General features: G+C 45.2%; 1 protein-coding gene across 5 annotated transcripts in view; it reads left to right on the forward strand.

Moving 5' to 3' along the window:
- The first annotated feature begins 1,794 nt into the window (after positions 1–1,794).
- Positions 1,795–27,295, forward strand: part of MAP3K21 (mitogen-activated protein kinase kinase kinase 21) — a 71,604-nt gene continuing 46,103 nt past the window's right edge. For all 5 annotated transcript variants that reach the window (XM_060125521.1, XM_060125522.1, XM_060125523.1 and 2 more), the window contains exons 1-4: positions 1,795–2,928; positions 17,809–17,989; positions 23,830–23,978; positions 24,794–24,969. In XM_060125521.1, the coding sequence (XP_059981504.1) occupies positions 2,088–2,928; positions 17,809–17,989; positions 23,830–23,978; positions 24,794–24,969 (1,347 nt within the window). In that variant the 5' untranslated portion in view covers positions 1,795–2,087. The remainder of the gene's footprint in view (positions 2,929–17,808; positions 17,990–23,829; positions 23,979–24,793; positions 24,970–27,295) is intronic.

Genomic DNA, 27,295 nt, shown 5'->3' on the forward strand with positions numbered 1-27,295 from the left:
TAAAGGACCCACACTTCAGGAAACGCTGGCCTCCTACAGGACACTCTCATTTCTTTAGGATTTTTACAGTTGCACTCTCTTCTACCTTTGTAGCCTCACCTCCTGCCACAGGAAACTCTCAACCTCTAGCAGTTCACTGAGCCCACTGTTTATTTGTACTCACATGCCTGTGCTCACACTGCCTGGAATTCCCTTCTTCCTTTTTTCTATTAATCCTAGTCATACGCAGCTCAAATGACACTCAGCAAAGCATCCCCCAGAGAACCCAGGCATAATGGATTGTTCCTTTGCCTTGAGCCCAGGACACTTGGCTTATTCTTTTGTCCTGGCACTTACTTATTCTCTCTTACTCTCTAGATCTGGGGCTTTGTAACCTCCAATCCTTAGCCTAGTCTCTTACACCTAGAGACTAGGCTAGAGTAAGTGCTAAATAAATATCAATTAAATTAGATGTATTCACCCCTGGAAGGTTTTGTCCAACATCTCCATCAATATAGAGAAGAGATCCACGGGTGTGTGGGTATCATGGCCTGTCGTGATTGTAGCAGGAACTGTAAATAGGGGTAGCATGGAGGGATAACAGGGTGGAGAGGGAAAGGCCCTGTGACACTGGGCTGTGCACTGCTGCTTTCGGCCGCAGAAGAAGAGAGGCTGGCTACATCTCACAGTGGCAGTCTGTTTCAGGAGAACTAATTATGGTACTCCCTTCCACAGACCTCATCACCAGCAAACCCTCAAAGATGAAGGTTTTTCTAAATTAATGAATGCAAAAATTACAGAGAAGAAAACATGTTCATACAAGAAAATCCCATAGTTCCTTCCTATCCCTAGACCTGAAACTGTCCTAGCCTCCAAGCATAAAAGCTTCACTTTCTGACACTGTCAGAAGGCGATCGATCGCTACCCAGAGCAAATGGAGGAGGGTGGAGGCCCTGCTTCCCAGGACGTTGACGTACACCCGGTAAACGAAGAGTCAGCACATCGGCGAGGACTTAACTTTCTGTGAACAGACTCTCTTGCTTTATTCGCCTTCCCTAGGGAATATGTAAGGCCAGGGGCTCGAGCACTCAGTGGTTGCCAATGCCTTCTACACCCGAACCTATGGGTTCACAGGTCCTTTCCCTTTTGAGCAGACAGTAAAGACAAACGCGGGATTATCTGTCACCAAGGATGAGCTCCCCGCCGACCCGCGGCTCACTGGCCGGTGCTCCGTCACCCCTCAGTCCTGGGCTGCACGCCGCCCAGTGAGCGGTCCGCAGCCGCTCTCCATCTGTTCTGGACCTGTCCCGGGGCGCACCGCGACGCTCAGCCCACTCTCCGTCCCGCCTAAGACACCAGATCCTCTTCACCCGCCGCCACCGGCTTCCAGAGAAGAGTGGAGAATAGTAGTCTCCGAGCCTGACCTTGGGCTTAATTTCAATTTCCCCGAAACCTCTCGCAGCCCTGGGCTGACCCCGCCTCCCGGGACACAAGGGCGCGGCACACCCAAAGCCGCAGAGCGCGAGCCTCGAGGGCTGCCTGAGGTCCTGGGGGCGGGGCGGGCCGGGTGCGGTGGGCGGGCCCTGGGGGCGGAGTGGGCCCAGGTGAGGTGGGCTGTCCCTGGAGGCGGGGCGGCCCCTGGGGGAGGGGCGATGCGGGGCGGGCCCTGAGGGGGCGAGCGCAGGCGGTGTCTGGCCCAGGGGGCGGGGCGGGCCCAGGGGGAGGGGGGAGGCGGAGCGGACCCGGAGGGGGCGGGCGCAGACTGTGTCTGGCCCAGGGGGCGGGGCCGGGGCGGACCCTGGGGGCGGGCTCAGGCGGCGGCTAGGCCGAGTGTGCTGCAGGCCGTCCGCAGGCCCAGCGCGCCACCATGGAGCGAGAGCCCCGGCGGCCGCTGGGACCGCTGCAGCAGCAGAGGCATCCGAGGAGGAACGGGGGCTGAAGCCGTGGCCTCCGGGTAGTGGGCCCGTGAACACCCGCCGTCCCCGAGCCCCGACTCCTCCTCCCTGCCTTCCCGGGCGCAGGCGGTGACCCTGCCGGACGATGCCCGTCCCCGGCCGCCCCCGGGGCTGAGCCCGCCGCCCCGCGCTCGGCCCTCGCCCTCGCCCTCCATGGCCTTGCCGGGCGCCGAGGTCGCGGCTGACAGGCCGGGGTCGCCGGCGCCAGGCGCCCCCGCCGGCTCCGCGTCGTCGTCGTCCGCCTCCTCCGGCGGCTCGGGCTCGGCCTCGGCCTCGGCCTCGGCGGGAGCAGGGCTGTGGGCCGCGCTGTACGACTACGAGGCGCGCGGCGAGGACGAGCTGAGCCTGCGACGCGGCCAGCTGGTGGAGGTGCTGTCCCAGGACGCCGCCGTGTCGGGCGACGAGGGCTGGTGGGCCGGCCAGGTGCAGCGGCGCCTCGGCATCTTCCCCGCCAACTACGTGGCGCCGTGCCGCCCGGCCACCCGCCCCGCGCCGCCGCCCGCCCGGCCGCCGCCGCCGCCGCGGCCCGGCTCGCCTGTGCACGTCGACTTCGAGAGGCTGGAGCTCCAGGAGCTCATCGGCGCTGGGGGCTTTGGGCAGGTGTACCGCGCCACCTGGCAGGGCCAGGAGGTGGCGGTGAAGGCGGCGCGCCGGGACCCGGACCAGGACGCGGCGGCGGCGGCCGAGAGCGTGCGGCGCGAGGCCCGGCTCTTCGCCATGCTGCGGCACCCCAATATCATCGAGCTGCGCGGCGTGTGCCTGCGGCAGCCGCACCTCTGCCTGGTGCTCGAGTTCGCCCGCGGCGGAGCGCTCAACCGCGCGCTGGCCGCCGCCAACGCCGCCCCGGACCCCCGCGCGCCCGGGCCGCGCCGCGCGCGCCGCATCCCCCCGCACGTGCTGGTCAACTGGGCGGTGCAGATCGCGCGGGGCATGCTCTACCTGCACGAGGAGGCCGTCGTGCCCATCCTGCACCGGGACCTCAAGTCCAGCAACAGTAAGTAAGGGCGGGTGGGGTGGGGGGAGTGGAGGGGGAGCGGAGGACGCAACCGCGCCCAGCGCAGCCCACCTCGGTGCGGGCGCTGGGCGGGCTCCGCGGGGCCAGGTGCTCGGGGGAAGGAGGCGGGGCTCGGCCTCCCGACGCCGGCAGCCCCTCCTAAGCCGGCCTTCCGGGGCTCAGAGGGCCCTCTGGGCCCTGGTTACTTGCTTTGGGGCAGGTGATACACTTACCTTGCCGGGTTTCTTTCAGGTGCCTTTTTTAGAAAGGCAGATCAGACTTGCTTGCCTAAGACACAGTTGTAAAATATCGGGGCTTTCTGGAAACCTCACGGTGCTGTTTGGCCTTTGGGTACAATAAGTGGTTCATTTGGATAGAACTCTGCAAACCGAGGCCGTCCTCGGGAACCCATGGCCCCCCGTCTTGCCTAGTGGCCTACATCAAACTGCCCCTCGCTTCAGCTTTACAAGCACTGTGTTGAGGTCTCTCCTTTCCCGCTTTAAATATGGCTTCGTGTCCTTTGACGTTAACAAAGAGTTTTCATTCAGATGTCTCTGCCCAAGAAGTAGGTTTGCATTATTGGTTCGGTGGCTTGAGTGTTGGTGAATAGTCTTCAGACCCAGAAACACCATTTGTGCCATCATGCACTTTGGGGTGGATTTCAGAGCAAGTTCATTGTCCTTGTGCAGGTACTTGAAATCCTGAAGACCTGGCCTATATCATTCACTCTGTTTATAAATCAGGGTGCATTTTCCAGATGTCAGTAAGGAACTGACAAATGAACTAAACACAAATCCTATTAAGTTTCATCGTATAGAAGATATAATAGCATTAGCTGCTTAAAGTTTGTTCTTCAGTATTGCAGATCACTTCACATTCTGAGTGTCCTGTCCATGGATCCCATAAGCCTCTCTCCCCAGTGAAGTCCTGTGAGCCTTTGTCTGCTGGAAGCTTGCTGTAGAACCGGGTATTTTAAGGACAGCAGGAGCATTCTGCTTGCTCTGGTTGTTCGCAGTTGCCGCAGTTCTGTGATAGACATGGAACCCGGCCTTTTACAGACCTACTCTGTTTCAGGACATCGAATCACCAACACAGGGACTTCTCTGGTGGTGTAGTGGTTAAGACTCCAAGCTTCCACTGCAGGGGGCACGGGTTCAATCCCTGGTCCTGGTCCAGGAACTAAGATCCCACATGACCTGGGGCGCAGCCAAAACAAAAACAAAAAAAATCACCAACACAGGCAAACTCTTTGGGTTGGACTCGTCCTTAGATGGAAGAATTAAAGGGTCTGTAACTATTACTTTTGCATTGTGCTTAGGCTGTTTCATAGTAATGCTTGAGGTCCATGTGACCTGTTCACAAAGAAGAGCAAGTTTGCTAGTGTTTGTAAAAGCATAAGGAGGCTAGATTAATCCATGTTCCAACGTAGAAGTGAAAAACTTTAAAAGGACTAATACTGTTAAATAGTGAAAAGAAATAATATGACCCTGGAATAATAACGTGGTTAAATAGTTTTTATTGACACCAGAAAAACTTGTAGGGTGGGACGAGTAGACTACTGTGTCTCTGGGAGATATTATGTAATCTGAAGGTGATTATATGCTGCAACTTCGTTTTCGAAAGACTTTTCACCCTCAGAATAAGTTGCCAAACTTCCTGGAGCATTTTAATTTCTGTAATTGTCAGGCAGGGTTGCCTTTGCACTTGAAGTATCGTACTTTTTAAAAAGACTTAATTGGCTAGGTCACTCACCTAGCCAAATGTTTGTTACGATATGACCACTTTTACAGTTTTTTGATTTCTACAATGTAGCATTTTGAATGGGGCCTAAAAGGTGCAGATCACAGCATCTAGACATTGCCTTATCTTGGATCTGGCGTTATTTATTCAATGAATAAATGCAGATACTTTGGGACCCTCTTATGATATATGAAGCCATAACTTCTTTTATTTTAATTTTTTAAAATTAATTAATTTGTTTAGTTAGTTTTGGCGTTGGGTCTTCGTTGCTGCGCGCGGGCTTTCTCTAGTTACAGCGAGCAAGAGCCACTCTTCGTTGCGGTGCGCGGGCTTCTGATTGCGGTGGCTTCTCTTGTTGTGGAGCACAGGCTCTAGGCGTGCGGGCTTCAGTAGTTGTGGCACAGCGGGCTCAATAGTTGTGGCTCACGGGCTCTAGAGCCCAGGCTCAGTAGTTGTGGCACACGGGCTTAGATGCTCTGCGGCATGTGGGATCTTCCCAGACCAGGGCTCGAACCCGTGTCCCCTGCATTGGCAGGTGGATTATTAACCACGGTGCCACCAGGGAAGACCTGAAGCCATAACTTCTTGTTCAGACTGTTTGAGTACAGCAGAGACTCTATTACAGTATATTTTGTTTGACTTCATTGGTTATTTGCTAATGGTGGTAGTGAGTTAATGATAATGTAAACAAGGTTTTAAAAATCAATATTGAATTTTAGTTTTATTCTTTAGTCTACTCCTGTAACAAAGAGCCAGTATAGGACTACTTGGACCCGAGCTAGTAGAAATTATTGTTTAAAGCAAATGTTTAAAGTTATCAAAGTAAGATACGGCTCTCAATATGTTTTCTTTTATCTTTTCTCGTTGGTCTTTTTTTTCTGTCATATAGTCTGAGACAGTGTTTATGTTGAAATAAAAGCTGATCTTGTGATGGTACAAACAACTTTGTCCCTTCTCTAACAGCAAAAGATTGAAAGTTGAGCCACATTAGCAAGTTTTAATCATCATTTATGCCGTTTAAATATGCTAGGCCCTGTCACTCCCAGATGCAAAGTAAATAGAAAACGCTTTGCTAAATCTGTATACCACAACTAGAGAGCCAGACAGAGCAACCTTGAGTTACTGTGAAAAGGGCCAGTTTTATATGCACTCAGAGCAGAGAAAAATCATCATGAGCTGGAACTCATTTATTCAACAGATTTTGAGGGCCCACCCTGTACCAGGCACTTCTGGGCCCCGGGACACAAGTGGCAAAGCAGATGGCAAACAGTGTCCCCTCCAGCACAGGGCTTAGTCTGATAGGGAAGCTAGATGGCAGTCATGAAAATATCAGGAAGTGCTGTAGAGAAAAGAAAGCATGGTGACGGGTGGAGAGCGAAGGGGAGAAGGATGATGTCTGTGTCTCCAAGATTACCCTGGCTGCTCTGGTGAATGGACTAGTAATTGGCCTGAGTGAAGGCTGGGGAGGTTCTCCAGGCCAGAGAAGACACTGACTTGACTGAGGGCGGTAGCAATGGAAGTGGTTTTCAGGGAAGTTACCAGGACGGAGTGAAAAGAAAATGGTACAGTATGTGAATTGCTGAGGGGGTTTGAATTATTAGAATTTAGTCCTAAGTGTTTTGTTTATTCTGGTGTAGTTCAGGACTGAAAGAAAATTGCATGGCATGATTTATGGTTCCTTTCTTACTAATGTTGCTTACTGTGTTCTACCTTTTTTTTTTTTAAAGCAGAAAATAAACGTTCCATGACAAACTGAGCCAGAGACTTTGGTAGCTGCTTATTTGTGTACTTTTTATTTGTGATTAAGCATCTTTTTATCCCGATTTTTTTTTTTAGCCCTCTGAGAGTAATTATTATCTATATAATTATCTACAAGGACATCTACAGTCTATAAATAGACATAGTTATACTTATTATGAAATGCAATTTAGAGCTTTTGCTAGAACAAACTACAAAAGGAATCTAAATTCTGTTTTAGCTTCTCTCATTAGGGCAGTGTTAATAAAGGAACTATTTGAGAAAATTATAGCCAACGTGATCTCCAGATAAGGTGCTTAAAAAGCTCCTAAGAGTGATCCGGAGGAGCTATTAATTACGCTACTATCAGTTAAGAGAAATGCGTCTTCTCCCTTCTGTCTGTGCAGCTTCATACCACAGCCTCTTCCTATTCCAAGGGTCCAGGGAGATCAGTCCAGAGAGCGCAGTGGTGACAGAGAGCTAATCAGATTGTGAAACAGAATTGGCTAAAGATGTATTCTTGAAAGAAGAGCAAGCAGAGCAGGTCACCGCATCTTCCCCTACCATTTTTATGCTTGCATATTAAAAAATAAATGGTCCACTTTTCATTTCTTATAGTTGAAAGGAGGGGCAGTAATTTAGTGCTGGGTTATGCTCACTTTCACTATGCATCTCTGATCACTTTGTAGTCACTGTCAAGTGCCTTAAAGTATGGGAATGGAAAGAGGAGAGGGGAAATCTCCATCATTTCAGAGGCCGTCTGTAATTCCTGCTTTCCCACACTAGCCTGTGCGGGTTGAACTTTTCCAGAATAGTGCAGCACCGGAAGGAGCCTTGGCTTTGAAGTCAGACCTGGGTTTGAATATTGGTGTCTTCCTCTACAAGCTGTGTGACCTTGGGCAAGTGATACAACCTCCTTGAGCCTGAAAGTCTTGACTGCTGATACTGCAGGGAAAATCTGTTTAATATTTTTTTATCCCTTCCTAGGCAATTGGGTAGATTCTGCATGAAAGTAGGTGGCTTTTTTAGGGGACAGTTAGGAGTCAGGTGTGGCTAGAAAGAAAGCAAGACGGGCTTTTGTTGGGAAGGAGACAGGCGTTTAACAAGTGGCCAGACAACATGGCCTTGAATGCCACACTGAGAGGTGTGGAGTGTCTCACAGCAAAAGCGAGCCATTGACAGTTCTGAGGAGGAAAGTGCTCTGATCTGCTCTAAGACAAACATCTACAAAGAAAAACATATAAGCTTGGGATACTTTGCTTTATGACTGTATCTATCATAGGTTATCAGGGCAGAAATAGAAAATAAAATACTTGGACATTGGTTTGGCATAAATTATTTCTCATTTATGACCAGAGCCTAGTTTTTATGATCACTGTTTGTTTAATGAACGAATTTAGGGCACCAGAGTTAGAAGATAATGACCAGATTTACTATTAACTCCAAATTTCAGTGTGACTGTCTCCAAACCCTCTGTGGTACTTGAAGGGCTCCCAAAAGGTGGAATGAAGGAGTTTTAGGGGCCAGAAGAAGGGTTCCTGGTGAGGCTGGGCCAACTCTGCTGGTTTTATTTTGGAGACTGAAACAAATTTGTACAACTGACTCTGAATCAGTATGAATTTAGTTATTTTTAAAAATTCATCTTCTTCAAGTATTGCTTTATCTTTAAGTAAATAATAGTAGTAACAGAAACAATGGCTGACATTTGTTTAATGCTTACTAGATGCTGGGTATTGTCCAAACTTTATCCTCATTTATTCCTCACAGCGACCTTTTGAGGTAGGTACTTTAAGTATCCCCATTTTACAGATGAAGAAACTGAGGCCAGGGATTAATTGACTTGATCAGGGTCACTCCACTTGTCAGAGAATTGAATCCAGGGCCTCTAATCCCAGAACTTGGTTACCAGTTCTCAGATGCTTGTTCTCAGAACCCCAAAGAGCTTTTGTTGATGTGGGTTCTAGCTATTGATATTTACCATATTAGAAATTTAAAATGATAAATCTAAAGGTATTTAATATAAAAGTAACGATAGATCCGTTACATGTTAATGTAGGGGGAAACCCTTATTTTCCAAAACAAATTTACTGAGGAGAGTGGCATTGCTTTACTCTTTTGAAGCTCACTTTGATGACATAAAGGAAGACAGATGAACATTCACATCTGCTTCTGCATTTAATCTGTCGCCACCTTAGGGCTGCTCCGGGTCCCGGGACCATACTTTGAGAACCCCTAGGCCAGATGGCCCGTTCTGCTGATGGAGAATGGCACTCCAGAGTAGTTGCTCCCACACCTAATGTAGCATCAGAAGCTCCCCATAAACTTCTAAAAATAAAATTCTCTGTCTCACTTTTGGATATTCTGATTTGGTTGCCTTAGTTGGGAACAAGCAATGAATTTTTTTCTAACATTTTATTTTCAAAATCTTGGACTATACAGAGTTGAAGGAGCTTTTAAATAAACACTTGTGTACTCACCACCTAGATTCTACCATTAATGTTTTACTAAGTTACTTTAATACAAACCTCACCCTATGCTTCCATCAATCCATCCTGAGCTTGGGATGCCGCAAGATATTTTTTTAAAAAGCTTTTGGGTGATTCAGGTGCAGAGCCAAGTTTGGAAGCTGCTGTCCAAGGGACCAGATGTGTGGGTCCATTCTCATGGTTCTCTGGGTTGGTATAGAAATTCCACCATGGCCACAGACTGTATCCCACATCCAGTGAACTGTCTGGTGACATTGGATGGCTGGGTCACAGGAGGCACTCAGTGAGGGTACGGGTGGCTTATTCGGGGCTTGTGTCTCTGGGGAAAGGATTATCCAAGCATTTGTCCCACTGACCTGGGGGGACAAATGGTGCTATTGTGGCATCTAAGATTTGGGCTCTGACTCTACTACTCTCCAGCCATGGGCTCATGGGCCCCGACTTTCTGAATAGGGTGATGTAAGGATCAGTGAGAGCGTATATGCCTGGCATCACCACACTTTCCCCTGCAGGTCCAGATGATAAATGATAAATATGATTGCTTTGCAGACCATCTAGTCTCTTTTGCAACTCTTTAAGTCTCCTATTTGGCCCATAAGATATAGTTTGCTGACCCCTGGTATTTGTCAAAGTATTTAATAAGCTGTAAGATGCAACCTAAATGTAAGCTGGTGACTATACTCAGTTTTACATATGGTTTGGAAGCTCTCTGAGGGCTTTAAATGTTTCCTAATTTGTGTGTGTGTGAACTCCTCGGTACCTCAAAGTTTTCTACAATTCTTTGTAACCCAAGGACTTTATTATTATTCATTCTGCAGAATATAGTGCCACGTGGTCACACATCTGTTCATCTTGGTTGGGTGTGAGGGTCTTTTAGTTCATCTGGCTCACTTGATCCAGGCCAGCCAGTGGCACAAGGAAACAGGCCTGAGCTTTGTTCCTTTAGGGAGTACTGCCATCTGCACGCTTTGGCAGGTCTACTTGTAACTTGGGTTGATAAATTGAGGGTCAGGGAGAAGGCAGGAGGTACTGAGTTACCAGTTGTAACTGTTTCACTACCAGAGTTCACTACTAGGACATTTTTTTACGTTCTTTGAAAAAGAGCAAATCACTTGCTGTTTGGGGGAAGTATCTTGATTGTATATAAGATGTTTGAGTGATTGTTGGCTTAATTGACTTTCAGGAGTTATTTTGTTTCAGATTTTCTGCAGATACTGACTCTAACATCAACTACATTACTTTCCGTTTACTAATATGTTAATGGAGCATGTTATGGAAGATTCCTCCCTCATCAGTTTACTTTGTTCCATACCTTGACAAAATATTGAAAATACTCCGCTGACAGAAATAGAGAGCTAGATTTTCACGCAATGAAATGTAGGAAGTTTTCTCATTAAAACTGTGTGTTGTGTGTGTCCATGAAAAGGTTTGTACCGCGGCGTTTGCTTTTGGTGTTAAGAGCAATGTGAAGCTGTGTTTTAGCTGACCGCGTCTCTCTGGACTTTGCAGAAGTCTCTCTCCTTGTGTTTAGCGAGCTGACTCATTCATTCACATCACAGTTATTTGGTGACTGTGTACTACGTGCCAGGGACGCTCCAGGCTCTGGGTGGTCGGTGGTGAGCAAAGCAGAAGCAAATTCCTCCCCTCGTGGAATTTACATGCCAGTGGGCAACATGGACATTAAAGCGTAAATGGTGAAAGATGTAGTATGGTGGAGGGTGGTAAGTGCTCAGTAGAAAAACTAAAAGTTGAAAGGAGGGTGAAAATGTTGGGGTGAGGCGTTGACGGCTTAGAGTGTATGGCTAAGGAAGGCCTTCCAGAAAAGGAAGCAACACCTGAAGAAGTGGGAAAGTGGGTCCTCTGGGGAGACAGACCTTCGTAGAGGGAACGGAAATTGCTCCCCAGAGCAGGAGGCCGGTGTGACAGGAGAATCATGAAAGGGAATCACAGGGCACCAGAGAGTCAGAAGGGGGTCAGACCACGCAGGGTCTCGTCAGCCACTGGAGAGGTTTGGGCTGAGGCCCAGGCTCTGAGTGCCATTGTAGCAGATCACACGGCTGCAGTTTTGAGAACAGATGGAGAACCAGGGTGGAGGCGATCACTTGGGAGTTGGCAGCATGTCTGTGGCGTGAAAGCCCTAAGATTGGCTGAGATTATCTGGGGACTGAGTGCTCATAGGAAAGACCAGAGGTCAGGGACTGAGTCCTGGAGGGTCATCATCAATTAGAGGCCCCGGAGACAGGAAGGAACCAGAAGAAGGAGCAGCTAGAAAAGGAGTGAAAACGGGGGAATGTTGTGATGCTGGGGAGCCAGAGAAGGATGTGATTCAGGGAAGAATGATCAGCTGTGTCAGTCACTTCTGATGGATCAATATCCAAATAACTGCTTTGCTGTCGTTATTTCTAAAACAGTCTGTACTGTTGAGGGCACAGGTGAGTCGGTTTTCTATAATCAGTAGCTAACTTGACATGGAAAGGCTTATACTAATTCATCTTCTTCCTGCTCATTCTTCTCCTTCCAGTAGTCACTCACTCATGTAACAACTATTTATTGAGTGCATAAAAATGGTAGATGGGGCTTCCCTGGTGGTGCAGTGGTTGAGAGCCCGCCTGCCGATGCAGGGGACGCGGGTTCGTGCCCCGGTCCGGGAAGATCCCACATGCCGCGGAGTGGCTGGGCCCATGAGCCATGGCCGCTGAGCCTCCGCGTCTGGAGCCTGTGCTCCGCAACAGGAGAGGCCACAACAGTGAGAGGCCTGCGTACCACAAAAAAAAAAAGCAAAAAAAACCCAAAAGGTAGATGCTGTGCAGTAGAAATAAACCAATATTAAACAAATATTAATGGGGTGCAAATTCTTTCCTCCAGTTGCTTACAATTTAGTTAGAGAGGTGAGACCCACAAGTGAGATAAGGCAGTGTTTAAGTGTAGTGATGGGAGTGGCACAGGTTTAAGTGCGTTAGAAATGCAGAGAACTTCTAGTGAGGTTATGAGGAAGGCACCCAGGGGGACATGGTGTTGACATCTACAGGCTCATATAATATTGGAACAGGGAGACAGTGACAAAGCTGCACATTTTGTTTTCTGTTGTTTGTTTTGTTTTGTTTTTACTAGAAGGAGAAAATGAGATTCCAAAGGCCAATGGACTTGAAGGCAGTCTCACAGTTAGTGCTGCAGTGCAGCGAATCCAGGGCTGGTGCCCGGTTGCTTCCGTGGGAAATGGAGGCCAGGTATGGTTTTGCGGAGGATGCAAGGGGAAGGCAGTCCATGCAGCAGGCATCAGGAGCTCAGAGACACTGACGCAATGCTGTGTTTCTTAGAAGTGGCTTTTAATACACAGAATCGTGGAGTGTAGGGTTTTTTTCGGAGAGTCCAGGAAGAGCTGAAAAGATCACGGAGACCGAGGTTGAGAAGGGACTTGAAGATCAGGATGAAGGCCTCCAGAGACTGGTGAGCAGATGAGTGGTGTAGGTGCGGGAACAGACGGAAGAAATGTGAGGAAAATCGGTGCTATTTGGTACACTTAGAAAGTTATCATTTTTTTTCCCTGTAAATGAATGGTTGATTGTTTTCAGAGTTGAAATTCACAGGGTAACCTTCCTGTCTTAGACTGAGACACAGGTGTTTTGTTAGTATACTCTTTCACATTGTTGCTTTTCTCAACTGATTTCTTTCTTATGACCTTTTTTTTTTTGATAACATATTCCTAGTTAAAGGTTAATTAAAATGAACCTATTTGACTCAAGTGGAATTTGGACCAGCACTCCCATAAATGTTGAGGAAATAGAATGGACACATTGTAATTGCTTTTTAAAATATACATTATATACTATAATTCGGAAAATTCCACAGTGAAACTTCAAAGGCGCCGGAAAAATCGAGTGCCTCATGGTTGAATAAGTAGACAAAACACAAGCTGTAGAGGCTGATTGTTACAGAATGGGGCTGACGGGGGTCAAAAATCTTTACGGACGTGGCACAAGCGGGGGGCTGAAACACTGGTCGCTAGGTCGCTGAGGAGAATTGACCATTTCTGTGGCCCAGAAGGTGGATGTGCCCCTCTGAGCGTGGTCATTCCCGGAGGTCCTCTTCCTGGTGAGGTCAGGAGGCGGAAGCACTGCCAGCCTGTCCTCGGCTGAAACCTGGCCAGGTGCCCGGTCACGTGACCTGTCGGGACACTGGCTATTTCTGGTTTCGGTCACTTTGCCCCAAAGATAAGGAATTTGAGGAATTCTGCTGAACACCTCTGAAATAGAATCCAGAACAATGGGCCTTTCATGGAACTCTAAACTTTTGACGTTCAGAGTGTTATTTTAACTTGTTTTCTGTTAGTTGAAAGCTCCGGTGGAAACTTTGGACTCCGGGTGAGGGCAGGTGTTTTAAAGACCGCGACGCAAAGGCTGCTAATACCGCATTCTGCCGCGGCATTGCTTGAGAAATGCGATCAATTTAAAATATTTAGCTTTTCGTTCTCGCTGGGAGTTCCGTTTGTATTTATTTTAGAGTTGCCTTTCTGAGCTTTTTGTTCCTTAAGGGCTGCCAGGCCTTACTTGGGGCCTGGGGACACAGCGTGGTTTTAATGCCCATTTTAATCAGTGCTTCCTCATGCCTTCCTAATTTGGGTGTTTTTCAGAAGGAGGAGATCATGTATATGAAAGTGTCTTGGAAAACAAAGTTTTATAGAACTGCAAGGCATCTTGATCATTAATTTGGAGTCTTTTTTGGTGGTAAGGATATCATTGTTTAAAAGTGAAATTAGTATGTATTATAAGGGGGAAAAATGTAATACAGCTGATGAAGTAGCTAATCTATCTGTTATTTTTTGTTTCTGTGGCTTAAGTATATAGGGTTTTAAAGGATTAAATATTTATTTTTCTCGATATTCATGAGGCATCAGGGCTGAGAAATAAATATTCCTTAAACTGAATGGAAGGAAGGAAAATTCAAAAATTAACAAAATGAAATTTCTGGTTGTTCTGCCCCCTTTCATAACTGGTAGCTTTATATGTAGCACGAAGACTGGAAAGATAGTCATGCAGGTGGGATCTGAAGCGTGGCCCTGTATTGTAGCCGTATGATCTGGGATAACATTTCTGAACTGTGAACTGGAGACTGTAATTTCCATTTCATAGAATGGCATGAGGATCCAATGAGATATTATGTGAGTGGAAACAGCTCTACATAGAAGAGGATTAATAAATGGTAGGCAATAATCTTCTTAGAACTGGTGATAATTATTAATAGAAACTATTCCATTGGCCATTTGATGTAGAAGGTGCTGCGTTAGGTGATTGGGGGATAGAAGGAGGTGCTTGCTCTCCAAGTCTTACAGTTAGAAGATCGCTTGGGGAAAGGAATATCACAACACAGCAGTATTTATTCAGTATTGGCGACTTATAAGAAGTCCCCACTTAGCTGTCTCCTGTTGGTTCTCTCCAGTTGCATTAACTCTGTGACTTCTGTGACTGTCTAAATTGATGATACGAATGTGAATCTATTGCAAAGTGAAATTTCAGGCCTTGCAAAGTGATAGGATTTCCTGACATCCGTGAAAGTGATTTTGAAGGTTTGCTAAACACACTTTCAAACCCATCAATAAAGGGTGTGTATAGGTATACGTATGTGTCATCCTTACAAAATGCTTACTGCGTCTCAGACCTTGTTCTGAGCACTTTACATGTATTCATTTCCTCCTCTCTACAACGTTATGATGTATGTCCTGTCCTAATTCCCATGACAGGCAAGGAAGCAGAAGCAGAGTCCAAACCGAGCAGTCTGGCCCTGGAGTGCATGCTTCCATCACTATGCCACAGCGTCTCCACTTAGATCAGATGATAACTGTCCAGTGGCAGGAAATCAGAAAGGAAGAGCATGGGCAGCTGCACACAGAGAGCTTTCCAAAGGATAAAGAAATCGCTTGTGAAAAATTGATAAAACTGTCACCTGAGCAATGCAGGCAGTAGTTAGGACCACGGACCCAGGGGTCAGACTGCCTGAGTGGCACTGCGCCACAGCTGCGTGACCTTGGATGGATTACTCAACATCTCTGTGTCTCAGTTCCCTCATCTGTCAAGCACAGATGATTAATAATATCCACCTATAGCACTGTGGTGGGGATTATCTGATTAAAATACCTGTAAGTGTACCTGACAGACAGAATGTGCTCAGTCAGCGCTCATTATTCCTATAACATTTGGGCAAGTGGTCCCCCTTAAGGTCACATTCCACAGATCAAACATGAAGTGTCTTATGCTAGTCTCCCATTTTGTCTGGATAATTTAGTCTAAGAAACCTCCCACACTTGTTCGTTTTTGTCCTTCTAAGAGTTAGTGCATAGTTGCAACGATGACAAAAATGTTGTTAAATAAAGAATAAAATAAACTGATTTTTATGTTATTTTTCAAGGTGAAACTCGAATAACAACTCTCCCCCGCCCCATAGACATATATTCTGTTAACTGAAGTTTGGATTACTGTTCAATTGGATTCAGTGTCGCTGAATTTTTTTCAGTACGAATTATCTATCCTCTGATAATGAAGACCGGTCTCTTGGGATTTTTGTGAGGCTTGAATGAAATAGCACTTGTGAAGTACAAGGAATATAGTGGATACTGACGATGGCTGGTGACTCTTAGGACTTGGTTCTTACTTCTATTAGGTAGGAAGTGGCATGGGCAAAGGACAAACATAAGAATGGGCCCCTTTTGTTAATTTCACCTGCAAACACTAAGCACCTGCGCTGAATCAGACGCGACACAGAGTGGGTGCGCGTGGGTGAGCGTGAATTGCACGCCTCTCTCACCATTGTCTTCCTCTCCCTGCCATCTCACCGCCTACACACACACACTCTCTCTCCCTCACTTGTACGCCCCCTGTTTCACACTTAACATACTCACTGTCTCAGAGCTAACAGCAGTGGAGGAGTCTGATGAAAGCACACAGTCTGGTACCTGGTGCCTCGTAGAACTGTCACAGAAACACAGAGCTCACGGGAGGGTGGAGGAGGTGATGGTTCCCGGCTTGGGGGTATTTGGAAGGTGTCGCTGAGCAGGTATCGTTTGGGCTGGATGAGCAGCCGGCCTGCCTTGAGCAGAGCAAGCTCGTCCGTAGAGGCACAGGGCGTAGTTTGAAGTGTAGGTTGCTGTGCGAATCTAGGGGCTGTGATTGCCCTAGGTTTTGGAGTGTGTGAACCTTCTCCCTGAGTTATGGGGAACCATGGAATTTTTTTTTTAATGCAGGTTTATTGAGGTATAATTTATATAAAAATTCACCCCCCCCCCCGAGGGCGTTCAGTTTGATGAGCTTTGACAAATGTATATAATCCTGTAACCACCACCACCAAGAGAGAATTTGCATCACCCGGAAAAACTCTCCCGTGTAGCGCTGCCGTCAGATCTTTCCCCTCAGCCTCCAGAAACCGCTGGTCTGATTTCTGTCCCTCTTCCAGGATGTCATACGGGATCATAGTACATAACCTTTCATGTGTGGCTTCTTTCTCTTAGCGGAATGGTTTTCAGATTCATCCCTGTTGTGACATGTATCGGTAGTTTATTCATGAGAGGTTTAAAAAAATAAAAGGATGCCACGACACTATAGGAAGATGAATCTGCTCGGGGTGGCATGTGGGTGAGAGAGGAGAGAGGGACAGCACCCAGTCCAGTGAGAACGATTGGAATTCAGGTTTGGGACAGTGAAGCCAGAAGTCACATGGTGGCAGGGAAGTGGAGACGGGCCATCTGCGGGGCATTCGGTTGAACTAGAACAACTGCGCTGCAGGTTGGAAGGCTGGATTTTAAGGAAGGAGTGAGGAGATAAGTTAGAAAAAAACAGTAGGTTTAAACCACTCCTTCTGTAGCAAATGGGAAGGAGTAGCGTGGATATGGAGCTGCATTAGAGCCTCATGGAAAACCGGGGAGACATTTCTGCTTCGTTATAGGCAGAGAAGTCAACCAGTGGAGAGAGGAACCCAAGGCCCCGGGAAGGGCGGGGCAGGCGGGTGCAGGTGGGCAGTGATGGGAAGCTCCGTTGTTTTAGCTCCTGCTGCACAGAGAGCTCAGGGCAGTCCCGGCATCAGCTCGGTTCCTGAAAGCTGCTCTTGGGCGTTCTGTAGTTTGTCAGGAGGCTGGGAGCTGGGGAAACCAGCAACTGGATAATGTTTCTCTGAAGTTTTAACTTTTTGCTGCATTTCAATCTTTGGTAAAGCAATCATATCTCATAAAATACCTTCATGAGTTAACATATCTATAAGCAATTTGCAATTTAACATAAGATAATCTTCAATAATAATGATTTATGGTAATATGCCATCTATTTGCAGTACTCTCAGAAGCATTCAGTAGAAAAGACTGCATTTAGATCAGGACCTAATTTCTTGGAAGAAAAACAATGTAAATATTTTCTTCCTATCAGGTAAACTTTCACAGACTTCTGATTCTACCTGTGATATCTCAGTAAATGTTTATTGCCCCTAGAAATCATTTACTTTCTCATAAAGAGTACTAAAGCTGTACTGTGTCTGTGGATTTTTTTTTTGCGGTACGCGGGCCTCTCCCGTTGCGGAGCACAGGCTCCAGACGCGCAGGCTCAGCGGCCATGGCTCACGGGCCCAGCCGCTCCGCGGCATGTGGGATCTTCCCAGACCGGGGCACGAACCCACGTCCCCTGCATCGGCAGGCGGACTCTCAACCACTGCGCCACCAGGGAAGGCCTGTGGATTTTTTTTAAACTTGTAACTTTAGGCACAAACGACCCACTAAAGGTTATGAAAAACAAGATGTAAGTAAGATAAAATGGTAAAATGTAGGTTCGTTCTCAGTACTCTGCCAACTGCAGTGAAGATTGTGTTTTAAAAGCCAAAGAAAAATTGTAACTGAAAAATTATAAAAATATGAAAGTATTGCACCTTTGATTTTCTTCTTCAGTATTGCTGCTGGAGAAGATAGAGCATGATGACGTCTGCAATAAGACGTTGAAGATTACAGATTTTGGGTTAGCGAGAGAGTGGCACAGGACCACCAGGATGAGCACAGCGGGCACCTATGCCTGGATGGCCCCGGAAGTCATCAGGTCCTCTTTGTTCTCCAAGGGAAGCGACATCTGGAGGTGAGTAAGCACCACACATTTTGTTTTTGCAGGTGTCTGCAGAAGCTGGTTGCTACTCGTCCTTTAAATGAGTCCCCAGATATTCAGTAATTCTGAGCATAACCGTACAGATAGTCCCCAGTCTGCAGTGGTTTGACTTAACAGGTTTTTTTGACGTTACAATGGCACAGAAGCAATGTGCATTCTCTAGAAACCGTGCTTGGGATTTGGCACTGGGATCTGTCCCAGGCTAGTGATACGTGGTCCAGTCCTCTCTTGTGAGGCTGGGCGGAGGCACTGAGCTGCAGCTCCCGGTCAGCCCCGCCATCACGAGGGGAAACAACTGATACACTTACACCCATTTTGGACCCAGACAGCCATTCTGTTTTTCACTTTTGGTATCGTATGCAATTAATTCCATGAGATATTCAACACTTTATTATAAAACAGGCTTTGTGTTAGATGATTTTGCCCAACTGTAGGCTAATGTAAGTGTTCTGAGCACTTTTAAGAAAGACCAGGCTAAGGTTCAAGTAGTTTAGGTGCATCAAATGCGTTTTCAGCTTATGATATTTTCAATTTACGAAGGATTTATCCAGACGTAACCCCACTGTAAGTTGAGGAAGATCTGTATGGGCCTTTTTGAAGAAGGTTTTGTGGTTTGGATCAAGATTGTTGTAATCACAACAGAATGGGTAACTTGAGATTTTGATTGTCCTGTGACTTCCATTTGATAAGAGAAACTTGTTAAATCTGAGGTTTGATTAAAACTGGTTATAACTTGAGTAAACAGTAATGCTGTTTTGTAAGGCCTGTTGGTAAATAAACATAAATTTCACTTTAAGCAAAAATTTTGATTCCTCATGACTCACAGACAGAATATTAGCATGGAAGGAGTTTGAGAAAAAAATTTAGATAACCTCCTTCATTTTATGGCTTGCATTATCTAAAGATTAAAGCTTCTGGTTTGAGGATGGAGAGCTGAACCAAAATGGAATCCCAGGTTAGCTGGATTTTCCATTCGGCTGTGTCTCATCAGGGGGTAAAGACACCATCCATACCAGAACAACAGAGAAAAGTCACTCTGTTTATAGTTACAATGCACCAGGAGCTTACTTGCCTTCATGTAATGCTCATAAAGTGCTGTGTGACTAGTATTAAAATTCCAGGATTTTTCTGTTGTTTTTTTAACAGCTTTATTGAGATACAATGCACACATCATACAGTTCACCCATCTAAACTCTACAATTCCATGGCCTTTACCTTCATCAGCACAGTCAGTTTAGGACATTTTCATAATCCAAAGAAGAAACCATGTACCCCTTGGCCATCACCCCAACACTCCTTCCCTCCCAGCCAAGGCAATCTCTAATCTACATTTTGTATCTTTAGATTTGCTTATTCTGGACATTTCCTAGAAATGGAATCAAATAATATGCGGTCCTCTGCCACTGGCTTTTCAATTAGCGTATTTTCAAGGTTCATGTCATAGAATGTATCAGAATTTCATTCTTATTTATTGCAGAATAATATTCCATTGGGTGGATGATACCACATTTTGCTTATTCATTTATCAGTCGATAGCATGTGGGTTGTTTCCACATTTTGGCTAATTCTGAATAATGCTGCTCTGAACATTTATGAAGAAGTTTTTGTGAGGACATGAGTTTTCATTTCTCTTGGGTTTCCACCTGGGAGTGAAATTGCTGGGCCGCATGGTAATTATATGGTTAATCATTTGAGGAACTGCCAGACTGTTTTCCACCAGTTCTCGTTCCCACCAGCAGTGTATAAATACAGGCTTCTAATTTAATTGTTCTGCTTATGACTGTTAAGAAATTTTTCACCTGTGCCAGGGGTTCTATAGTGTCTTAGGGCCGTTTTGAAAAACACAGAAGCTTGTGCCTCACCCCTGACTTAATGACTTACACTCTGCTGGTGGAGACTGAGCCACATGTGTCTTTATAAAATATTCCATGTGTTTTCCTTGACTTAATCACAATAATTTTCTGACCACGTAATGCCAAAATACTTCAGTCAAATAGGTGATTATTTTAAGAAATTATACTTCAAGACTCTGAAAACTAATAAAATATAAATCAGTTTTACATTTGGAATAATTAAGACTGTAACCATTTTACTATGTGTGCCTTTTAAAATAAACTCTGTAACTATAAGCTATATGAACGCTGTACAATCTATATAAATGCTTTAGAGCGACCTCACCTGCTGTAAACATAGAATCAAAAGTAAGAAAAAACAGATTTCTAAAATCAGCCAGAATATGGGTCTTGAAGTCCAGACACTCATGGAGAGAGGCCTTCCCTCAAAATCTGTTCATTTCTATTTCTCAATTATATGAGCTCGGTTATCTGATTTTCAGTAGAAGCATCTAAGCAGAAGAGGGGAGGGGGGTGCCAAGCTGGTAAAAAAAAAAAAAAAAAGGCCGCTGAGAACAGAGTGGGCGCTAGGAGCAAACGAAAGCATGAAATGCTATGAAAAGGACTGGAATCTGCTGGCTTCCAGAACCACCTGGTTGTGGAGCCAGACGTCCACACACATCTTCAGAACGCATGGATATATTAAAGCCCAGCAGAGTCCTAGATGTCAGGATGCAGAAGGCAGGGAAGGCTGTCCCTCTGAACTGCACAGACCTTTGCTTTAGAACCTCCTTCATAATATTCCCATAGAAATAATTGCATTCAAGAAGCATGGCTCTGGTCTGTGGTGCTGGGGGCTGCTATATATACTGGTGTATTTAGTGATCATCCTCTCTCGCCCCACTTCCTCCTTACCAGTTACTACCCTACGAGGTAACTTTGATAGATGCTATCATTGAACTTTTGCAATGTCTCCCGTGATTACCCCAGTTTCACAGAGTACATACCCAAGGCACTGAGAGGTTTAGAAATTTCCTCAGGGTTGTAAAACTAGTGAGTGAGTAGCAGACTCTGGTCCCTGGCCTAAGAGCCATGTTCCTGCTACCACAGCCCTTAATCATTAGGCTACTTGTATGCTCAGAAGAGGGCTTTTTTTTTTTTTAATAAATTTATTTATTTATTATTGGCTGCGTTGGGTCTTCGTTGCTGCACACAGGCTCTCTCTAGTTGCGGCAAGCGGGGGCTACTCTTCGTTGTGGTGCGTGGGCTTCTCATTGCGGTGGCTTCTCTTGTTGGGGAGCACGGGCTCTAGGCATATGGGCTTCAGTAGTTATGGCCCATGGGCTCTAGAGCTCAGGCTCAGTAGCTGGGGCACGCGGGCTTAGTTGCTCTGTGGCATGTGGGATCTTCCCGGACCAGGGCTCGAACCCATGTGCCCTGCATTGGCAGGCGGATTCTTAACCACTGCGCCACCAGGGAAGTCCCCAGGGGAGGGCTTTTTATACTATATCCCACCCAGTTTCAGAGAGCAGAAAAATATGCATTACACTTTAAAAATTGTCCCATCAGAATAGCTCCCTTTTTTTTCACATTGTTTTTTACCAGAATACCTCTCTCTGGAAAAATGACCTATCCTGAATTATTCATTCTCTGAAACTTCCAAGAGGCAAAGTTATGTTGTTATTGTTGGTTTTAATTTTGTTATTTGCTAAGGAGAATAGCAAGGAAGTTTCTTTGAAGTTATTCAGTTTTCAGTTATTCTAATAATTTTTGGTCCCCTGCACTGAGATGAGTTTTGTTGATTGATCTATGAGTTCAGTTTACTTACTCTTGAAATTAAGAATGTGTCTCGCTAATGCACCATACCATAGATAATTTTCAAGATACTAAGCAGATAGCCTTTGAAAAATCCTGGTTGCACCTTAATTGCTAATAGTTATAGCATTATATAATTTACAGGTTCTGCATTATGTATTCCATTTTTAACAAAACATAAAACAGTGCTTTTGAGATGGCAGAGGAAATGTCGCTGATACTTTATCAATGATTCAAGATCGGCTTCAGGGCCGTGTGAATGGAGACATAGGCAACAGGTAGTAGTGGTCCCACAGCTCAGCCTCAGGTGTGCCGCTTCTAGGTCCAGTTGTCTTTCAGTGATGCCCTGCTGCGCCCCCTGCTGGAGAGGGAGCCCTGGGCTCAGGGACCTCAGGATGGAAGCGCCCCTGCTTTTAGGGCCGTGGAACATCAGTGGGAGGATCCCTGAGGCCCCTTTGAATTCAGGGCACGTTGTGTTGTTTCTGCCTTCCTTTTCTGAATGTTTTCAGTATGTAGTGCAGAGTCCACTGGGCACTAGTAGAGAGGTCTGAAAGTGAAGTGATGATGGCCAGGGTGACCACCTGGGCTCCAGAGATGCCTGTTGCAGGCCAGGTCTTCTTCACGGAGGGCTTATTGTATCTGTGATGCTGTGAATCCCCACATCTCTTAAGATCGGGAGATAATCAAATGAGACTCAGAAATCAGTTCCAAAGCAAATTTAAATGATGTGGGTTTTTGGGGGTTTTGGGGGGTTATTCTGAGCTGTTTTGCCTTTCCTTAGGCATATGAAATGAGAATTAAGTTACTTCTTTAAATTTCAAGCTCTTTTTTTAACTTAAAGCGAATGAAGTTTTAAAAGATCAGAAAAGTAAATAGGACCATACTAGTTATGTTAACAGAGCTTAAAAATAAAGCAAATATAACTGTTACTTATATGCTTATGTGTTTTAATTTAAAGTCAAGTGAGTGTCAGGAGTGACCGATGTTTTATGTCAAAAGATAATTGGAGTGCACTTTGTGTTTTGAAGAAGATAAAGGAAAGCCAAGGTTCTGACTGGTTTTGTAGAAGAGAATAAACGTATATGATGTACAAGGCTTATTTCTGTGCTCCTCTGTATTGCCTTGAACTGGGGTGTCTGAGACTGTCTAGTATAGGCGTATACTGAAATTTGGTCTTCTAGCTTCATTTTAAAAGTTCACTTAGAGATCCTTTTATACTGTGTGTTTTCTCGTTCTTGTGTGTAATCGCATTTGCCCTTAAACTGAAGCAGCAGTGAACCTGCATCACATCTGCTGATGCTTTGGAGAGCATGGCAGCTGCAGTTGTTCTTTGTTTATTCTCCTTTCACTTCACCTTCCTCCATTTCAAAGAAGACCTGTTATGTCCTCCCAGCAGGCTCAGGAAAACCCACAGGATTTCTTTGTCCGTTACTATTAGGCATTAGGTGGAAACATTAGTAACACATCTCCTAAATAGAAAGGGAGGGGCAGAAAGAAACAATTTCAAAAACCTATTTTAAAACAGTTAGCATGGGACTTCCCTGGCGGTCCAGTGGTTAAGACTCAGCCTTCCAATGCAGGAGGTGCGGGTTCGATCCCTGGTTGTGGAGCTAAGATTCCCACATGCCTCGAGGCCAAAAAACCAAAGCATAAAACAGAAGCAATACTGTAACAAACTCAATAAAGACTTTAAAAATGGTCCACATCAAAAAAATCTTTAAAAAAAAAAAAGTAGCATGATTCGATTTCAGTCCTGTGGTGCGTCATATGGGGCTGGAATCTTCAGTGTCCTGAAGATCCTCAATAGGTGTGGAAAAATTGAGACAGAAAGACGAACATCGGAACAACCACATTGCTCTTCAAGTGTGTCCTGCTTCTGGACCCTGTTTAATTCAACCGCGTACTGCTCCTAAGCTTTCCTATCTGTTGAGTAGTTTCATTTCCTGTAATGAAGGCATAACCGATTTCGGGAAGGAGTGTATTTGCATGTGTCTGGAATGTTAACTGGAAGAACCCGCCCCTCGTGTTGGGATAAGGGTCCATATGGGCTTTGTTGGAAGAGAAGATTCTCATTAGGGACTGGATGAAGGCTCTGATACGTTTCTCCCACCAACTGTGTCATGAGGAAAAGACCCCGTTTAACTTTATGAAAACTCTGCTTTCCAGCTATGGAGTGGTGCTGTGGGAACTGCTCACGGGAGAGGTCCCCTATCGTGGCATTGACGGTCTTGCTGTGGCCTACGGGGTGGCAGTCAATAAGCTCACTTTGCCCATTCCTTCCACCTGCCCTGAGCCGTTTGCCAAGCTCATGAAAGGTATTTGGGCATCTCTGTTTTTGTGTGTCTATGGGGGTGAGGGGAATTGCTCATTAGAATATCTGTATATTTTTTTTAACCAAAAAGGTATCTTCTGTGATTCTAATTTTCAGTCGATTTTAGATTATACTATTTTAAGAATTAGAAGCCATGTCTTTGATCTAAGATGTCAGGTAAAGTTTTGATGAACTAAGTAACTTAAAAACAATCTAGTGACTCATTTATACAAAATTCAGTTGAATGGTAATAAGCTTTTCATCAAATACACTAGCAGAGTTCAAAGACAATATTGAATTGGCTCCATATGTGCTATTTTTAATTCTACCTAATGATCAAAAATGTTTTACAGTCTTAACTGGCATGGTTTTGCCATGACCTTATCTATTTTGATCTTATTTTTTAAAAATTGTTAAGTAACTCTTTTTGTAAGCAGCAAGTTACCTTACTTATTACACTATTTCTTAGAACCTCTCTTGTGACTGTAACATTTTAGAGACTTTGATTTTCTTGGGTTGAGTTATAGAACTCTGTATCTGTAAGTCATGTGGCCAGGGCAGCTTAGGTGGACAGAGTTCATGGTACATGGTAAGGCAGAGAAAACACACATCCACATACTAATGTCAAATAATGCAGAATACAAGAGCCTCGTCTAATAGTAATTATTACACAGGCTGCTGACACAGACACTGTATAAAATAAAATTTGCAAAATCATTATCAATTGATGTTTAAAATCTTCAGCAGACACAGTCAACATGGGCTGGTAATCTGAACTACGCTGAGAAATGGACTTACTGTGATTCTTGTTTATTTTAGAATGCTGGCAACAGGACCCTCATATTCGCCCATCATTTGCCTTAATTCTTGAACAATTGACTGCAATTGAAAAGGCAGTTATGACTGAAATGCCTCAAGAATCTTTTCATTCCATGCAAGATGACTGGAAGCTGGAAATTCAACAGATGTTTGATGAGTTGAGAACAAAGGAAAAGGTGAGTGATATATATTAATTGCATAATGTGCTCACGCTTACAGAGATTGTGGAAAACTTGAGTCAAGAACCACTGTCAGCATATGTTAAAATATTTTCGGACTTGTTGATTCTTTCCTTCCAGGCAAAACAAAACGAAACAGAACTGTACTCAAAACATATAATTGGAAAACAATAGAGGAATTTTCAAACGTAAAAAATTTTTTAAAAAGGAGAGAGAGTGGCATACCAAACCCTTAGTATGCATTAACCAGCTTCAATAATTGGCAGTATTTTGTCACTTTGTTCCTTTCTTTTTCCCATTATCATTTTTTTTAATTGCAGTATTTTAACTTAAAACCTAGACTCTCGTCATTTTACCTTTAAATGCTTCAGTATGCATCTCTAACTGGTAGGAATTTTTAAAATATCTTTCTTGCCATTATTATCTTAAAAAAATAAGTAATTCCTGGATACCGTGTGATACTCCATACCCAGATGTCACAGTTTGCCTCAAAGATGTCTTCTTCCAGTTGGTTGGTGCCAATCAGGATTTAAATGAGGGCTTCATGTTTTTAGTTAGGTCTTTTAAAGCTTCTTTTATACCAGTCCCTCCTCCTTTCCCCCCACCCTTTTATCTCCAAGGCATTGCTTTGTTGGAGAAGCTGGGAAATTGTGTAATTTTTGAATTTCTTAATACGATGAGTGAAGCTCTGGTTGGTTTATGTATTTTAAGAAGAAGAAAGACAATAAACCTGATTGTTAAATGTGCTGAAGGTACATATATATTAACCACATACAAAGTGTGAAGTAGGAGAAGTAGAAGCACACCTAATTGGAAGGCAGGTAGTTGTAAAGTGAGCTCCTGGTGACAACTGACTGTCAGCAGTCACTGAAGACCCCAAGGTCAGGGCATGGTACTACGCTTCATGCATAGTAAGTATTAGGCAGTATTTACTTCTTAAAAGATAGTTTTGTGATACTTGAGCATTTTGATGACTCAAGGTTTATTCCGGTTGTCTGAGGTGTATAATTGTTCAGTAGGTTAACTTCTTGTACTTGGCAACAAATGTCTGGGCTAACATACAACATTGCAGGTTATTGATAACCTTTACAAAGCCATGTAATTGTCCAGAAAGGAACTTTTATACCTCATATATTTGTGATTCTAAAATAGAATTCTTTTTCAGTAGGCAGTAATGCTTTGCTAAATAAAGAGTCCATTTGCTTATTCCAGTGTACGTCATGGAAACATGGGATTATGACATAGCTGAGTCCTTCTCCCATGTTAAATTACCTTGACTTATGTAGTATGGCTCTCCTTTATGTCACTAGACTCTCACATTGACAGTAATACTGAAGGCCTATAGCCAACCTAAGGGCAGAGGAAAGGGCAAAAGAGGGCATGAAGAGATGTGGTTTGAATACATATGTATAAACATTTCTTGAGCTAGTGTGTATACTTCTGTGCATGAAGCCAAGATATCATATGCCCAGATTCTATCCGTGAGCAACTTGCTTCTGTTATCAGGCTGAATTGGGAACGAATACAATGTATGTCATAGGTATTCCCCAAAGGGCAAGTTGTTCACTGGAAAAAAAATACAGTTTAAGAGCTTGTCTTTGGGGACATTTTTCTGAGTTCCAGCGTTAGAATTTCCTTCCAGCAAACGTATTAAATGTCTGCTGTGTGCTGGGAAGCGTGTTAGAGCGCTGGGATACGCAGATGGACGTGGCAGCCTGTGTATCCTTGCGTGGTCCTTGCCGGCCAGGCTCGGGCTTTGGATCCTGTTGACGGGTTTTAAAAGGGGGCTTGATGTACTGGCAACACTTTCCAACCAACCTCTGCCTTCCCTCCGTCTGCTTCCTTTGCGTAGTAATGAGATTACTGTTCTCTTAGGTACCCAGTCTCAAAGGTCTTGAAGATGTGGTCTTCTCTGTGACAGAGACCTTCAGTGGTAATTCACTCCCCTGACCCCTGTTGTCCCCACTCATCACCTGCAGTACTGCAGCAGCATCCTACCCGGGTGCCTCGCATCCAGCCTCGCTCCCCTAACTGAGCCCCTCGCCGCCACCAGTGAGCCTTCTAAAACGCAAATCAGACCCGCCTCACTTCAGTGGCCAATCCCTTTTCCTCATTAACTTCCTTGTCCTTCCATGTTGAACCTCACTTTTTCTCCAGCCAGACTGAATTCCTTCAAGTTCCCTTAACACCACGCTCCTGACTTCCGGCCTTCGTGTATATGCTTTCCTCCGACCCCGCCCTGGCTTTTATCCCCTCCTCACAGGTGCTGCTTCTTCATTCTCAGGCTCCCAGAGCTCCCTTCCCTTATCCTCTCGTACCACGT

The sequence above is a fragment of the Lagenorhynchus albirostris genome, chromosome 16 (assembly GCF_949774975.1).
Source record: "Lagenorhynchus albirostris chromosome 16, mLagAlb1.1, whole genome shotgun sequence".
In the NCBI taxonomy this organism is placed as follows: domain Eukaryota; kingdom Metazoa; phylum Chordata; class Mammalia; order Artiodactyla; family Delphinidae; genus Lagenorhynchus; species Lagenorhynchus albirostris.